Genomic DNA, 18,228 nt, shown 5'->3' with positions numbered 1-18,228 from the left:
ATACAAAAAGTGCATTGGCCTTGAATTATTATTATTATTAATTTAAAATAAAGTGCATGTTTTCTGGAGAACAAAGGAGAGTTTAACTAAAATAATAATCTGAATGCACAGAACATCACTGTGAGCCATGCAATATTCATGTATAAATCCCTCTGGTCCTTGCCTTGCAGTAATGAGAGAAATTACACTTTCTGTCTCCTGCCAATGCTTTGAACTTTGGCACAAATGGTGTGAGAGAAACTCTGAGACACTGGTGCAGGTGTTCATTGGTGAGCCTGGTGCGGTATTTGTTTTTAATAAAGTTCATTGTGGAGAAGGCTGATTCACAGCTGTCTGTGGATCCAAACATGGTCAGGATGTGTAGCGCCAGTTTCCTGAACAGGGACATCAGCTGCAGGCGCCATCTTTCCCCAGAAAGGGACAGGGTCACCATCACCAGCCGGCTCCTTCAGAGCCAATCACCAGCCGGCTCCTTCAGAGCCAATCACCAGCCGGCTCCTTCAGAGCCAATCACCAGCCGGCTCCTTCAGAGCCAATCACCAGCCGGCTCCTTCAGAGCCAATCACCAGCCGGCTCCTTCAGAGCCAATCACCAGCCGGCTCCTTCAGAGCCAATCACCAGCCGGCTCCTTCAAAGCCAATCACCAGCCGGCTCCTTCAGAGCCAATCACCAGCCGGCTTCTTCAGAGCCAATCACCAGCCGGCTCCTTCAGAGCCAATCACCAGCCGGCTCCTTCAGAGCCAATCACCAGCCTGCTCCTTCAGAGCCGATCACCAGCCGGCTCCTTCAAAGCCGATCACCAGCCGGCTCCTTCAAAGCCGATCACCAGCCGGCTCCTTCAAAGCCGATCACCAGCCGGCTCCTTCAAAGCCGATCACCAGCCGGCTCCTTCAAAGCCGATCACCAGCCGGCTCCTTCAAAGCCGCATTTTCTTGCAGCTCAATCAACTCCATTTGCAGTGATGCAGCATCTACCCATCTGAAGATCTGTTTTGCTTCTTCTGACAACTTTGTCAAATTTGTGACCAATAAGGGGTTCTGGATGAGCAGCAGCAGTTCTCCTCCAACAGTGAAGTCATCAAAGCGAGCCTTGAAGTTCTCCATCAGCTTCTGGATGAAATCAACCTGGTTGGGAACATCTTTGTCTCTCTGCATTTGCACCGGAAGATTTCTGTCAGCATCCCTTTGATGGCCTCATGGATATCCTCTCCCCGTGTGTGTGCTTCTAGATTTGTTAAGCCCAACAGCTCCTCACAGAATACCTTCTTTGTTTCGTTATAAAATCTGACCCAACACCAGAAGCTGGGCATTATCAGTGTTATCTGTTAATTCATCCTAATGAAATGCATGGTGCATTCTGAATGGCCTCATCAAGTTGTGAAGTTTAAATATTCAGCTAATATTTCAGTTCTCCTCATGGCTGTGGGATCTGTTTTGATCTTTTCTCTGAGCTCATCTTTTTGTTTACCTTCAAGCAAGGTGTCAGAAACTTCACACATGCATTATTTGCATTATCTCAGCATCTGAAAATGTTTTTTGTTGTTGTGTTTTTCCAAAACCAAGTTATCCTCAGTGAACACTCCATTGCACGTTGTTGGGCTGTCAGGGAATTGACAAGGATTTTGGTGGACGTCTCATATTGGGATTTGAGTTGGTTAATCTAGTTTGTTCTCACCTCCGTGTTCAGGGGATACGTCTGATCCAATTTACTATGCCTGGTGTCATAATGGTGCTTAACATGGGCACTTTTCAGGAGAGCTACGACTCACTGCATATCAGGCATCATATCATATATCAGGCATCATGTCATATTATATCAGGCATCTTATCATATTTACATTTACATTTTAGTCATTTAGCAGACGCTCTTATCCAGAGCGACTTACAGTTAGTGAGTGCATACATTATTATTATTTATTTTTTTCATACTGGCCCCACGTGGGAATCGAACCCACAACCCTGGCTTTGCAAACGCCATGCTCTACCAACTGAGCTACATCCCTGCCGGTCATTCCCTCCCCTACCCTGGACGACGCTGGGCCAATTGTGCGCCGCCCCATGGGCATCATATCATATATCATGTCAGGCATCATATCATATATCATGTCAGGCATCATATCATATATCAGGCATCAAATCAGATATCATATCATATATCAGGCATCATATCATATTATATCAGGCATCATATCATATAAGGCATCATATCATATATCAGGCATCATATCATATATCATGTCAGGCACATTGGTTTTGTGCTAGTTGGAGGGAGAATGAATGAATACTGTTCTGTCCACCTGTCTTTGAATATGTGGTTTTCAGAGTCAACTTGTCAATTTTTTTAGCCATATTACCAAAGATCCTGGTAACTAAGCTCCTATCTGTGATATTAACAGGGAGAGGGGAGGGGGAGAGGGACGAGGGGAGAGGGACGAGGGGAGAGGGACGAGGGAGAGGGACGAGGGAGAGGGACGAGGGGGAGGGACGAGGGAGAGGGAGAGGTTACTGAGGTAGAGTGGCCGCTGCGCCATTTTCTAAAATGGTCAAAAAATAATTGATTGACTTTTATAGAACAAAATGCGCTGTTGTCCGGTCCGGATTGACCCTTCTCTGGGGAACGCGGTCCGCCAGTTGAGTTTGGCTTGTCTATGGTCACAGCTTTAAAATGAGCCTTATCTATGGCCACGGCTTTAAAATGAGCCTTATCTATGGTCACAGCTTTAAAATGAGCCTTATCTATGGCCACGGCTTTAAAATGAGCCTTATCTATGGCCACAGCATTAAAATGAGCCTTATCTATGGTCACAGCTTTAAAATGAGCCTTATCTATGGCCACGGCTTTAAAATGAGCCTTATCTATGGCCACGGCTTTAAAATGAGCCTTATCTATGGCCACGGCTTTAAAATGAGCCTTATCTATGGCCACGGCTTTAAAATGAGCCTTATCTATGGCCACAGCATTAAAATGAGCCTTATCTATGGCCACGGCTTTAAAATGAGCCTTATCTATGGCCACAGCTTTAAAATGAGCCTTATCTATGGCCACAGCTTTAAAATTAGCCTTATCTATGGCCACAGCTTTAAAATTAGCCTTATCTATGGCCACAGCTTTAAAATTAGCCTTATCTATGGCCACGGTTTTACACAGAACCAGAAGCTATTATTATTTTATGGTACATTTTACCCACTTTTCTCTCCAATGTTGTGATATCCAAATGGTAGTTACAGTCTTGTCCCATCGCTGCAACTCCCTTACGAACTCGGGATCGAACCCGGATCTGTAGTGACGCCTCAAGCACTGCAGTGCCTTAGACCGCTGCACCACAGACCGTTGCGCCACTCGCAAGGCCAACCAGAAGCAAGCTAGAAGGAATTTCAAAACCAGACTACCTTGTTCGTTGTCAAGAGAGATGATGAAACCATGTCATTACGTTAGAGGATGTCCTTTTGAATGAGCCATTTTAGTTTGTATTCTTATATATATTTTACTATCATAGAGGTAGTAAACTGATAATGAAAATGTTGTTTTGTCATTGTTTCACACAGGAAATCAAGTCAGAGAAGGAACACTCCAGAAAAGAGAAACATCCAGACTTGTTACCAGGTGCATCTGGATAAATTCCTCCTCTCCACAGAACTTGGAATTGCCTCGATGATTGACAAATTGGCATCAAGTTGATTTGCTCATAACTTTCCTGTCTCTGTCTGTCTGTCTCTGTCTGTCTGTCTCTGTCTCTGTCTGTCTGTCTGTCTCTGTCTGTCTGTCTGTCTGTCTCTGTGTCTGTCTGGACCATCCCCAGGCGAGGTGGTGTTCTGCAGTGCCAGCACAGTGTTGAAGTACACTCAGGATGACCTGTCACAGCGAGGCGTCTTCGGGGCGCTGCTCTGCACCAACTTTAGAGTGTCCTTTGTCAGCGACGAGGCGCCCGCTGAGGAGATGGTGAGGACCGGCGTCACGTTGAATAACGGACAGTTTGATAGGTCACTTCATCATGGACACTTCAGACTCTTCCTCTGAACCTGACACACTTCAGACTAATGACTCTTCCTCTGAACCAGACACACTTCAGACTAATGGCTCTTCCTCTGAACCAGACACACTTCAGACTAATGGCTCTTCCTCTGAACCAGACACACTTCAGACTAATGACTCTTCCTCTGAACCAGACACACTTCAGACTCTTCCTCTGAACCAGACACACTTCAGACTAATGACTCTTCCTCTGAACCAGACACACTTCAGACTAATGGCTCTTCCTCTGAACCAGACACACTTCAGACTAATGACTCTTCCTCTGAACCAGACACACTTCAGACTAATGGCTCTTCCTCTGAACCTGACACATTTCAGACTAATGACTCTTCCTCTGAACCTGACACACTTCAGACTAATGACTCTTCCTCTGAACCTGACACACTTCAGACTCTTCCTCTGAACCAGACACACTTCAGACTAATGACTATTCCTCTGAACCAGACACACTTCAGACTAATGACTCTTCCTCTGAACCAGACACACTTCAGACTCTTCCTCTGAACCAGACACACTTCAGACTCTTCCTCTGAACCAGACACACTTCAGACTAATGGCTCTTCCTCTGAACCAGACACACTTCAGACTAATGGCCCTTCTTCTGAACCAGACACACTTCAGACTAATGACTCTTCCTCTGAACCAGACACACTTCAGACTAATGGCTCTTCCTCTGAACCTGACACACTTCAGACTAATGACTCTTCCTCTGAACCTGACACACTTCAGACTCTTCCTCTGAACCTGACACACTTCAGACTAATGACTCTTCCTCTGAACCAGACACACTTCAGACTGACTCTTCCTCTGAACCAGACACAGTTCAGACTAATGACTCTTCCTCTGAACCAGACACACTTCAGACTAATGACTCTTCCTCTGAACCAGACACACTTCAGACTAATGGCTCTTCCTCTGAACCAGACACACTTCAGACTAATGGCTCTTCCTCTGAACCAGACACACTTCAGACTAATGACTCTTCCTTTGAACCAGACACACTTCAGACTAATGACTCTTCCTCTGAACCAGACACACTTCAGACTAATGACTCTTCCTCTGAACCAGACACACTTCAGACTAATGACTCTTCCTCTGAACCAGACACACTTCAGACTAATGGCTCTTCCTCTGAACCAGACACACTTCAGACTAATGACTCTTCCTCTGAACCTGACACACTTCAGACTCTTCCTCTGAACCAGACACACTTCAGACTAATGGCTCTTCCTCTGAACCAGACACACTTCAGACTAATGGCTCTTCCTCTGAACCAGACACACTTCAGACTAATGACTCTTCCTCTGAACCTGACACACTTCAGACTAATGACTCTTCCTCTGAACCAGACACACTTCAGACTAATGACTCTTCCTCTGAACCAGACACACTTCAGACTCTTCCTCTGAACCAGACACACTTCAGACTAATGACTCTTCCTCTGAACCTGACACACTTCAGACTCTTCCTCTGAACCAGACACACTTCAGACTAATGACCCTTCCTCTGAACCAGACACACTTCAGACTAATGACTCTTCCTCTGAACCAGACACACTTCAGACTAATGACTCTTCCTCTGAACCAGACACACTTCAGACTAATGACTCTTCCTCTGAACCAGACACACTTCAGACTAATGACTCTTCCTCTGAACCAGACACACTTCAGACTAATGACTCTTCCTCTGAACCAGACACACTTCAGACTCTTCCTCTGAACCAGACACACTTCAGACTCTTCCTCTGAACCAGACACACTTCAGACTAATGGCTCTTCCTCTGAACCAGACACACTTCAGACTAATGGCTCTTCCTCTGAACCAGACACACTTCAGACTAATGACTCTTCCTCTGAACCTGACACACTTCAGACTCTTCCTCTGAACCAGACACACTTCAGACTAATGACTCTTCCTCTGAACCAGACACACTTCAGACTAATGACTCTTCCTCTGAACCTGACACACTTCAGACTCTTCCTCTGAACCAGACACACTTCAGACTAATGACTCTTCCTCTGAACCAGACACACTTCAGACTAATGACTCTTCCTCTGAACCAGACACACTTCAGACTAATGACTCTTCCTCTGAACCAGACACACTTCAGACTAATGACTCTTCCTCTGAACCAGACACACTTCAGACTAATGACTCTTCCTCTGAACCAGACACACTTCAGACTAATGACTCTTCCTCTGAACCAAACACACTTCAGACTAATGACTCTTCCTCTGAACCAGACACACTTCAGACTAATGACTCTTCCTCTGAACCTGACACACTTCAGACTAATGACTCTTCCTCTGAACCTGACACACTTCAGACTAATGACTCTTCCTCTGAACCAGACACACTTCAGACTAATGACTCTTCCTCTGAACCAGACACACTTCAGACTCTTCCTCTGAACCAGACACACTTCAGACTAATGACTCTTCCTCTGAACCTGACACACTTCAGACTAATGACTCTTTCTCTGAACCTGACACACTTCAGACTAATGACTCTTCCTCTGAACCAGACACACTTCAGACTAATGACTCTTCCTCTGAACCAGACACACTTCAGACTAATGGCCCTTCCTCTGAACCAGACACACTTCAGACTAATGACTCTTCCTCTGAACCAGACACACTTCAGACTAATGACTCTTCCTCTGAACCAGACACACTTCAGACTCTTCCTCTGAACCAGACACACTTCAGACTCTTCCTCTGAACCAGACACACTTCAGACTAATGACTCTTCCTCTGAACCAGACACACTTCAGACTAATGACTCTTCCTCTGAACCAGACACACTTCAGACTCTTCCTCTGAACCAGACACACTTCAGACTCTTCCTCTGAACCAGACACACTTCAGACTAATGACTCTTCCTCTGAACCAGACACACTTCAGACTAATGACTCTTCCTCTGAACCAGACACACTTCAGACTCTTCCTCTGAACCAGACACACTTCAGACTAATGACTCTTCCTCTGAACCAGACACACTTCAGACTCTTCCTCTGAACCAGACACACTTCAGACTAATGACTCTTCCTCTGAACCAGACACACTTCAGACTAATGACTCTTCCTCTGAACCTGACACACTTCAGACTAATGACTCTTCCTCTGAACCAGACACACTTCAGACTAATGACTCTTCCTCTGAACCTGACACACTTCAGACTAATGACTCTTCCTCTGAACCTGACACACTTCAGACTCTTCCTCTGAACCAGACACACTTCAGACTAATGGCTCTTCCTCTGAACCAGACACACTTCAGACTCTTCCTCTGAACCAGACACACTTCAGACTCTTCCTCTGAACCAGACACACTTCAGACTAATGGCTCTTCCTCTGAACCAGACACACTTCAGACTAATGGCTCTTCCTCTGAACCTGACACACTTCAGACTAATGGCTCTTCCTCTGAACCAGACACACTTCAGACTAATGACTCTTCCTCTGAACCTGACACACTTCAGACTCTTCCTCTGAACCAGACACACTTCAGACTAATGGCTCTTCCTCTGAACCAGACACACTTCAGACTAATGACTCTTCCTCTGAACCTGACACACTTCAGACTCTTCCTCTGAACCAGACACACTTCAGACTAATGGCTCTTCCTCTGAACCAGACACACTTCAGACTAATGGCTCTTCCTCTGAACCTGACACACTTCAGACTAATGACTCTTCCTCTGAACCTGACACACTTCAGACTAATGACTCTTCCTCTGAACCTGACACACTTCAGACTAATGACTCTTCCTCTGAACCTGACACACTTCAGACTAATGACTCTTCCTCTGAACCAGACACACTTCAGACTCTTCCTCTGAACCAGACACACTTCAGACTAATGACTCTTCCTCTGAACCTGACACACTTCAGACTAATGACTCTTCCTCTGAACCAGACACACTTCAGACTAATGACTCTTCCTTTGAACCAGACACACTTCAGACTAATGACTCTTCCTCTGAACCTGACACACTTCAGACTCTTCCTCTGAACCTGACACACTTCAGACTAATGACTCTTCCTCTGAACCAGACACACTTCAGACTAATGACTCTTCCTCTGAACCAGACACACTTCAGACTCTTCCTCTGAACCTGACACACTTCAGACTAATGACTCTTCCTCTGAACCAGACACACTTCAGACTAATGACTCTTCCTCTGAACCAGACACACTTCAGACTAATGACTCTTCCTCTGAACCTGACACACTTCAGACTAATGACTCTTCCTCTGAACCTGACACACTTCAGACTCTTCCTCTGAACCTGACACACTTCAGACTAATGACTCTTCCTCTGAACCAGACACACTTCAGACTAATGACTCTTCCTCTGAACCAGACACACTTCAGACTCTTCCTCTGAACCTGACACACTTCAGACTAATGACTCTTCCTCTGAACCTGACACACTTCAGACTAATGACTCTTCCTCTGAACCAGACACACTTCAGACTAATGACTCTTCCTCTGAACCAGACTCACTTCAGACTAATGGCTCTTCCTCTGAACCAGACACACTTCAGACTAATGGCTCTTCCTCTGAACCAGACACACTTCAGACTAATGACTCTTCCTCTGAACCTGACACACTTCAGACTAATGACTCTTCCTCTGAACCAGACACACTTCAGACTCTTCCTCTGAACCTGACACACTTCAGACTAATTGCTCTTCCTCTGAACCAGACACACTTCAGACTAATTGCTCTTCCTCTGAACCAGACACACTTCAGACTAATGACTCTTCCTCTGAACCAGACACACTTCAGACTAATGACTCTTCCTCTGAACCAGACACACTTCAGACTAATGGCTCTTCCTCTGAACCAGACACACTTCAGACTAATGGCTCTTCCTCTGAACCAGACACACTTCAGACTAATGACTCTTCCTCTGAACCTGACACACTTCAGACTAATGACTCTTCCTCTGAACCAGACACACTTCAGACTAATGACTCTTCCTCTGAACCAGACACACTTCAGACGAATGGCTCTTCCTCTGAACCAGACACACTTCAGACTAATGACTCTTCCTCTGAACCAGACACACTTCAGACTAATGGCTCTTCCTCTGAACCAGACTCACTCAGAGGGTGATGTTGAATGAGGAAGTACCCAGATGAGAGGGAGCACACACACTTTCTTTATTACAGAAGCCATTTGGGGAACTGAGTATGTGACTCAGGAGTAGTGTTTGTTTTGATTAGAGCTCAGGCAGCTGCTGCTGTTTATCCTGTTCCCAAATGTGTCTGAATGGCTGAATATATTATAATAATGTTCTTCCTTACGTAGGGCCAGCTCTTCAAGAATAAACTCTACGGTGAAAATGACATCCCTCTTTCGTGTGTGGATAACATCTATGGAGGTACATCTTACTGAAATATTGTTTTATTCAACTTTTGAATATTTCCTAGTTTCCTTCCAGTCGTACTCAGTGTTGACTAGTCATTTTAAAGTCTTGAGATTAATAGATTGTTTTGCCTTTTGAAAGAATATCACTGGAGTCTTGATCATTTTGTGACGTCTGTCTTCAGGTTATGAAGACAAGAAGAAGCTGTTAACAGGAGGTCTGATGAAGAACAAGTATCCGTCTAAGATCATCATCCACTGCAAAGACTTACGGGTGTTTCAGTTTTCTCTGACCTTCTCTAAAGAGGAAGATGCCAAAAAGGTGCAGCTAGCGGCTTCCAAAAATCCCAAATGTATTCTATCTTGTTGATTGATTGATTGATTGATTGGAAACATGCTTCGTCTCCCCTTGATAGATCTTCCAAGGGATTATCCACCACTGTCTGGAGCCGAAGTCCCTGAGATGCCTCTTTGCTTTTTCCTACTGCGAGAACACCTCGTATCCAGGTAGGTGTAGTTACTGTAGAGAACGCCTCATATCCAGGTAGCCGTAGTTACTGTAGAGAACACCTCGTATCCAGGTAGGTGTAGTTACTGTAGAGAACACCTCGTATCCAGGTAGGTGTAGTTACTGTAGAGAACACCTCGTATCCAGGTAGGTGTAGTTACTGTAGAGAACACCTCGTATCCAGGTAGCCGTAGTTACTGTAGAGAACGCCTCGTATCCAGGTAGGTGTAGTTACTGTAGAGAACACCTCGTATCCAGGTAGGTGTAGTTACTGTAGAGAACGCCTCGTATCCAGGTAGCCGTAGTTACTGTAGAGAACGCCTCGTATCCAGGTAGCCGTAGTTACTGTAGAGAACGCCTCGTATCCAGGTAGCCGTAGTTACTGTAGAGAACGCCTCGTATCCAGGTAGGCGTAGTGAATGACACAAAGATCACAAGTCCTGATGTGTCACCGCAAAAATCTAATGTAACAGGTGTCTCTGGGTAATATTACATTACATTTTTAGTCATTTAGCAGACGCTGTTATCCAGAGCGACTTACAGTTAGTGAGTGCATACATGAACTCACAACAGGACTACTAGGCCCAAGTCTCCCTACACAGAGCTGCTCCGGCTTCCCTGGAATCGTACCGAGGGATAGCCTTGTCAACACGCCATCACAGAGGGATAGCCTTGTCAACACGCCATCACAGAGGGATAGCCTTGTCAACACGCCATCACAGAGGGATAGCCTTGTCAACACGCCATCACCGAGGGATAGCCTTGTCAACACGCCATCACCGAGGGATAGCCTTGTCAACACGCCATCACAGAGGGATAGCCTTGTCAACACACCATCACAGAGGGATAGCCTTGTCAACACGCCATCACAGAGGGATAGCCTTGTCAACACGCCATCACAGAGGGATAGCCTTGTCAACACGCCATCACAGAGGGATAGCCTTGTCAACACGCCATCACAGAGGGATAGCCTTGTCAACACGCCATCACAGAGGGATAGCCTTGTCAACACGCCATCACCGAGGGATAGCCTTGTCAACACGCCATCACAGAGGGATAGCCTTGTCAACACGCCATCACAGAGGGATGGCCTTGTCAACACGCCATCACTGAGGGATAGCCTTGTCAACACGCCATCACAGAGGGATAGCCTTGTCAACACACCATCACAGAGGGATAGCCTTGTCAACACGCCATCACAGAGGGATAGCCTTGTCAACACACCATCACTAATATTTCTGCATATTTTCTGCGAGGAGAAGGCTGAAGTAAAGAGAGAAGCCCCAAAACACATTCTAGAATGTGGTTTTGTTACCAATGGTTACCGATGACGGTGTTCCAGCCCCAACGGTTACAGAGCTGTTAGTGAGGTGAACGATCCCTGCAGTGTGGCCCCGCTGTCACGTCCCCTCTCACCGCCAGGCAGGACTCTATGGGGCCCTTTGTCTGTCTGAGACGGCACTGAGCCCAAGAGATGTCAGCTGCGACATTCCTCAAAGCTCCTCTGTCACGGTCTCTCCTCTCTCTTCCTTGTGGTCGTGGACTGGTAAGGCTGATTCTGTCCCACAACACTGTTCAGTATGGGGTTATGTTCCTGTCTCTCTCTGTCTCCTCTCATTGCTCGCCGCATGTTCACAGAGCGGTGACTTGTATTGAGTCAGTCAGACAGACAGACAGACAGACAGACAGGGCTTCTATTAACTCTGAGATCTGCTAGCCTGCATACCCCAGACTGGGCTTCTATTAACTCTGAGATCTGCTAGCCTGCATACCCCAGACTGGGCTTCTATTAACTCTGAGATCTGCTAGCCTGCATACCCCAGACCGGGCTTCTATTAACTCTGAGATCTGCTAGCCTGCATACCCCAGACCGGGCTTCTATTAACTCTGAGATCTGCTAGCCTGCATACCCCAGACCGGGCTTCTATTAACTCTGAGATCTGCTAGCCTGCATACCCCAGACCGGGCTTCTATTAACTCTGAGATCTGCTAGCCTGCATACCCCAGACCGGGCTTCTATTAACTCTGAGATCTGCTAGCCTGCATACCCCAGATCTGTTTGTGCTTTCTTACCACCGCCATGACTGTCATTATCACCAAACTGTTACAGAATGTCAATGTACAGGGCGGCGAGTGGCGCATCACAGTGCTAGAGGCGTCACTACAGACCCGGGTTCGGTGCCGGGCTGTATCACAACCGGCCGTGATCGGGAGTCCCATAGGGCGGAGCACAATTGGCCCAGAGTCGTTTGGGTTAGGGGAGGGTTTGGCCGAGGGGGCTTTACTTGGCTCATCGCGCTCTAGCGACTCCTTGTGGCGGGCCGGGCACCTGCAGGCTAACCTCTGTCGTCAGGGGAACGGTGTTTCCTCCGACAGATTGGTGCGGCTGGCTTCCAGGTTAAGCGGGCGGGTGTTAAGAAGGGCGGTTTGGCGGGTCATGTTTCGGAGGACGCATGACTCGACCTTCGCCTCTCCCGAGCCCGTTGGGGAGTTGCTGCGATGAGACAAGATCGAAAAAGAGGGTAACATTTTAAATAAAATATATATAATGTCAATGTATTCAAATCTATTTCAGAATGTTGACTACAAACCCATGAAGATGACTAATACAGATGCATACACAGATCTGTAGAGAGCCATTGAGAGAACGTCTGCTAAATGACGTAAATGTAAGTAACAGTGCCTTCTGTTTTTCCAGAGATGCAGAGGAAAAAGCAGACGGTGATGTTTGACTCTGTGGAGGACTGGACTCAGGACATGAAGAGAACTAAAGGAAACTGCAGACTGGTCTCAGAGAACCGCAGCTTTGAGCTCTCTCCAAAGTACTGCCATTACATTTTTTTTAAACATCAGACCAAATGCCACACGTAATATAACTGCTGGAACATGCTAGTTGTATATCAAGACATCGCATCATCATGATCAACATGTTGTTGGTTGAAGAACTCTGTAGTTTATCCTTGATTCACCTGTTTCCTGTTTTTATCATGATTTGAAGTTAACAAAAATATTTTTCCTGCAGGCTGCCTCAGTTTTTTATTGTCCCAGCAAACGTCTCGGACGAGGACTTGACTAAGTACCAGGGAAAGGGATTACCGGTATGTGTCGATTTTTTTTGTATGCCGTTTTGTGTCTGGTACTTGAAAAATTGAATATCTCATATTTAATTACAGTGCTGTGAAAAAGTATTTGCCCCCTTTCTAATTTTCTCCACTTTTGCATATTTGTGATACTGAATGTTATCAGATCTTCAACCAAAACCTAATATTAGATAAAGCGAACATAAGTGAACAAATAACACAACAATTACATATTTATTTCATTTATTTCATAAACAAAGTTATGCAACACCCAATTCCCCTGTGTGAAAAAGTAATTGCCCCCTTACACTCAATAACTGGTTGTGCCACCTTTAGCTGCAATGACTCCAACCAAATGCTTCCTGTAGTTGTTGATCAGTCTCTCACGTCGCTGTGGAGGAATTTTGGCCCACTCTTCCATGCAGAACTGCTTTAACTCAGTGACGTGTGGGTTTTCAAGCATGAACTGCTCGTTTCAAGTCCTGCCACAACATCTCAAACCATCACACCACCACCACGCTTGACCTTTGGTATGATGTTCTTACTGTGGAATGCAGAGTTTGGTTTTCGCCAGGCATTTTGATCTTGTTCAAGCATGGTGGTGGTGGTGTGATGGTTTGGGGATGCTTTGCTGCCTCAGGACCTGGACGACTTGCCTTAATAGAAGGAACCATGAATTCTGCTCTGTATCAGAGAATTCTACAGGAGAATGTCAGACCATCTGTCTGTGAGCTGAAGCTGAAGCGCAGCTGTGTCAAGCAGCAAGACAATGATCCAAAACACACATGCATGTCTACATCAGAATGGCTGAAAAGCAACAAATATAATGTTTTGGAGTGGCCTAGTCAAAGTCCAGACCTAATCCCAATTGAGATGTTGTGGCAGGACTTGAAACGAGCGGTTCATGCTTGAAAACCCACACGTCACTGAGTTAAAGCAGTTCTGCATGGAAGAGTGGGCCAAAATTCCTCCACAGCGACGTGAGAGACTGATCAACAACTACAGGAAGCATTTGGTTGGAGTCATTGCAGCTAAAGGTGGCACAACCAGTTATTGAGTGTAAGGGGGCAATTACTTTTTCACACAGGGGAATTGGGTGTTGCATAACTTTGTTTATGAAATAAATGAAATAAATATGTAATTGTTGTGTTATTTGTTCACTTATGTTCCCTTTATCTAATATTAGGTTTTGGTTGAAGATCTGATAACATTCAGTATCACAAATATGCAAAAGTAGAGAAAATTAGAAAGGGGGCAAATACTTTTTCCACAGCACTGTATATGGCCATAACTCTTCACTTGCTGTATGGTCAGTATACAAATGAATGAATGTATTTGATCACGTCTGTTTCAGATGTGGTGCTGGTCTCATCATAGTGGCTGTGCCTTGTTTAAAACAGCCTCTCTACCCCTGCTACCAGAGGACAACGTTCCACAAACACACATGGAGAAGTAAGAAACATTACATCCCATGCCATTTCCTTATTGGTTAGATCATGTTGAGTATTGTCTGTGTTTTAATAGTGACGAATGCTTATGTATTTTACTGATTTTTATAAATGTTATATGTGGCTTTTATGACTGTTGCAGTCCAAAGGTTCCCTTTTTTAAATGAAGTGTACCGACTTTTGTCTAATACGGTGAGGGTGTGTTGCAGAATGTTGACGGCTGTGGCTCACAACCACCTGTACTCAGTAAAGACAGAAGACCTGTCAGAGACACTTCCCACCGTACAGGACATCCAGCTGTCTTACAACAAGTTCAAACAGTTCTTCCTCATCGACAATACAACAGAGTTTTGGATGTCCGATATGAAGTGGTTCTCCTCACTTGACAACTGTGGATGGCTGGACATCATCAGGTGAGATTTGAAAACCAAACTACTATTTGTCCTGTGTTACAATGTTTATTAGGTACACCACCCCATTCAGGAAAATGATTGGCTCCTACAGACAGTGAGTCAGGTGGCCGTGGCTTGCTATATAAAAACATAGTTACTGTTCGGTTGAACGTTAGAATGGGCAGAACAAGTGACCTAAGATACTTTGAGAGTGGTGTGATCGTCGGTGCCATGCGCACCGGATCCAGTATCTCAGAAACGGCCGGCCTCCTGGGCTTTTCACGCACGACAGTGTCTATTGTTTTACGAGAAATGGTGTGAAAAACATCGCCTGGTCCGATGAATCCCGGTTCCTGTTGCGTCATGCTGATGTCAGAGTCAGGATTTGGTGTGAGCAGCATGAGTCCATGGCCCCATCCAGCCTGGTGTCAACGGTGTAGCCTGGTGGTGGTGAAATGGTGTAAGGAATGTTTTCCTGACATACGTTAGGTCCCTTGATACCAACTGAGAAATGTTTGAATTCCACACCTCGTAGAATCCATTCCCCCGAAGAATTCAGGCTGTTCTGGGGACAAGGGGGGGGTCCGACTCGGTACTAGATAGGTGTACCTAATAAAATGGCCACTGAGTGTATATGTCCAGTGTTACCAATGTATTTGTTTTAGCGTTTACGGTAAGAGTCAATGTCTTGTCTTACACTAAGAGTCAATGTCTTGTCTTACACTAAGAGTCAATGTCTTGTCTTACACTAAGAGTCAATGTCTTGTCTTACACTAAGTGTCAATGTCTTGTGTGTTGCAGACAGTGCCTCCAGAAGGCTGTGGAGGTAGTTGAATGCCTGGAGAAGGAAAACACAAATGTTCTCATTATGGGTAAGGACCAGTTATATGGGGAAGGACCAGATATATGGGGAAGGACCAGTTATATGGGGAAGGACCAGTTATATGGGGAAGGACCAGATATATGGGGAAGGACCAGTTATATGGGGAAGGACCAGATATATGGGGAAGGACCAGTTATCTGGGTAAGGACCAGTTATATGGGGAAGGACCAGTTATATGGGGAAGGACCAGTTATATGGGTAAGGACCAGTTATAAGGACCAGTTATAGGGGAAGGACCAGTTATATGGGGAAGGACCAGTTATATGGGGAAGGACCAGTTATAGGGGGAAGGACCAGTTATATGGGGAAGGACCAGTTATATGGGTAAGGACCAGTTATATGGGTAAGGACCAGTTATATGGGTAAGGACCAGTTATATGGGGAAGGACCAGTTATATGGGGAAGGACCAGTTATATGGGGAAGGACCAGTTATATGGGGAAGGACCAGTTATATGGGGAAGGACCAGTTATATGGGGAAGGACCAGTTATATGGGGAAGGACCAGTTATATGGGGAAGGACCAGTTATATGGGGAAGGACCAGTTATTTGAGGAGGGTTGTATTTTATTTGTCAAGGGTTGGCCACACAGATCCTGTGACCTGACATTTTGTTTGACATCTTTTTAATTACTTTGCTTAAGAACATTTGTCCTCCTGTAGCCCAGTTGGTAGAGCGTGGCGCTTGCAACGCCAGGGTTGTGGGTTCGATTCCCATGGGGGGGCAGTATGAAAAATGTATGCACTCACTAACTGTAAGTCGCTCTGGATAAGAGCGTCTGCTAAATGACTAACATGTAATGACTCATGGACTCCCAGGAGAGCAGTGGCAATAGTTACTGAGTGGACTATCCTCCTGGTTCAATAAAAAGCCTTGTGCAGGTCTACAATTTTATCCCTGATGTCCTTACACAGCTCTCTGGTCTTGGCCACTGTGGAGAGGTTGGAGTCTGTTTGATTGAGTGTGTGGACAGGTGTCTTTTATACAGGTAACGAGTTCAAACAGGTGCAGTTAATACAGGTAATGAGTGGAGAACAGGAGGGCTTCTTAAAGAAAAACTAACAGGTCTGTGAGAGCCGGAATTCTTACTGGTTGGTAGGTGATCAAATACTTATGTCATGCAATAAAATGCAAATTAATTACTTAAAAATCATACAATGTGATTTTCTGGATTTTTGTTTTAGATTCCGTCTCTCACAGTTGAAGTGTACCTATGATAAAAAATTACAGACCTCTACATGCTTTGTAAGTAGGAAAACCTGCAAAATCGGCAGTGTATCAAATACTTGTTCTCCCCACTGTACTTATTATGGACACAGTATGCTTTACATTAGTTATCTTGTTATTGTTTGCTAGTTGTTTGAGGAGGGTTGTATTTTATTTGTCAAGGGTTGGCCACACAGATCCTGTGACCTGACATTTTGTTTGACGTCTTTTTAATTACTTTGCTTAAGAACATTTGTCCTCCTGTAGCTCAGTTGGTAGAGCGTGGCGCTTGCAACGCCAGGGTTGTGGGTTCGATTCCCATGGGGGGCCAGTATGAAAAATGTATGCACTCACTAACTGTAAGTCGCTCTGGATAAGAGCGTCTGCTAAATTACTACAATGTAATGACTCATGGACTCCCAGGAGAGCAGTGGCAATAGTTACGGAGTGGACTATCCTCCTGGTTCAATAAAAACAATGACATTAATTGAAGGTAGACTCAGCTAAATGACGTTGCCACGAGCTGCACCGGAGATACTGAGATGAGTGAGATGCAAGACATCGATGTCACACAGTCACACCCAGTATCTGATGTTTACAGTGTGGTGGCCAGAGCACCAAAACAGCTGAGAAGTTGAGCCTCTCCCTTCAACACTCCTTCGTTGTTGCAGAAATTTACCCAGTATGCTGTTTTACTCTCTGCATCTACATCATATCACTGAGTCTACCTTTTTAAATATTCGTTTGTTTGTGTTCCAGAGGAAGGTGGTTTGGGCCTGTGCTGTGTCTTGCAAAAAACTTCTCTTGAATGTTGTTGAATAAATGTTAGGAATGATACTGGAACATTGTTTATGTTTCAGAGGAGGGCGGTTCGGACCTGTGGTGTTAAGTTGTATTGTATTGTTCCAGAGGAGGGCGGTTCGGACCTGTGCTGTGTGGTCTCCAGTCTGGTCCAGTTGATGTTGGACCCCTACTACAGAACTCTTCTGGGCTTCCAGAGTCTGGTGCAGAAGGAGTGGGTGGTGGGAGGACATGCCTTCCTGGATCGCTCCAACCATCTGCACCTCAAGGACAAGGTGGAGGTAGGATCTGTGTCCTGTTTTAGGTCTATTCTGTTGTCTGAAAACTTTAACAAGCTGTCAAAACTTTGATTCCTCGCCTCCCTCTCAAAGCTTATTGGTGGAGAGGCTCCAATGTCCCTCCCCTTGACATCCTCCTCCAATGAGCTTTGAGAAGGAGGCGAGGAATTTTTAAGAATCAAGGACTGTGGGGGATTCAAGGATTTGAGACCTGCGATATGCCTTAT

At 45.4% G+C, this 18,228-nt stretch overlaps 1 protein-coding gene across 1 annotated transcript in view; it reads left to right on the top strand.

Annotated features, from left to right (window-relative positions):
- The first annotated feature begins 347 nt into the window (after nucleotides 1-347).
- mtmr12 (myotubularin related protein 12) overlaps nucleotides 348-18,228 on the top strand; it is a 27,846-nt gene continuing 9,965 nt past the window's right edge. The window contains exons 1-12 of the mRNA XM_045225900.1: nucleotides 348-884; nucleotides 3,546-3,603; nucleotides 3,800-3,939; nucleotides 9,350-9,422; nucleotides 9,592-9,728; nucleotides 9,823-9,913; nucleotides 12,613-12,736; nucleotides 12,937-13,012; nucleotides 14,349-14,446; nucleotides 14,652-14,855; nucleotides 15,636-15,706; nucleotides 17,832-18,004. Of these exons, the coding sequence (XP_045081835.1) occupies nucleotides 348-884; nucleotides 3,546-3,603; nucleotides 3,800-3,939; nucleotides 9,350-9,422; nucleotides 9,592-9,728; nucleotides 9,823-9,913; nucleotides 12,613-12,736; nucleotides 12,937-13,012; nucleotides 14,349-14,446; nucleotides 14,652-14,855; nucleotides 15,636-15,706; nucleotides 17,832-18,004 (1,782 nt within the window). The remainder of the gene's footprint in view (nucleotides 885-3,545; nucleotides 3,604-3,799; nucleotides 3,940-9,349; nucleotides 9,423-9,591; nucleotides 9,729-9,822; nucleotides 9,914-12,612; nucleotides 12,737-12,936; nucleotides 13,013-14,348; nucleotides 14,447-14,651; nucleotides 14,856-15,635; nucleotides 15,707-17,831; nucleotides 18,005-18,228) is intronic.

Source organism: Coregonus clupeaformis, chromosome 16 (assembly GCF_020615455.1).
Source record: "Coregonus clupeaformis isolate EN_2021a chromosome 16, ASM2061545v1, whole genome shotgun sequence".
Taxonomy (NCBI): Eukaryota; Metazoa; Chordata; class Actinopteri; order Salmoniformes; family Salmonidae; genus Coregonus; species Coregonus clupeaformis.
Note: the sequence above shows the minus strand (reverse complement) of the source record. Positions and strands in the feature narration are given on the sequence as shown.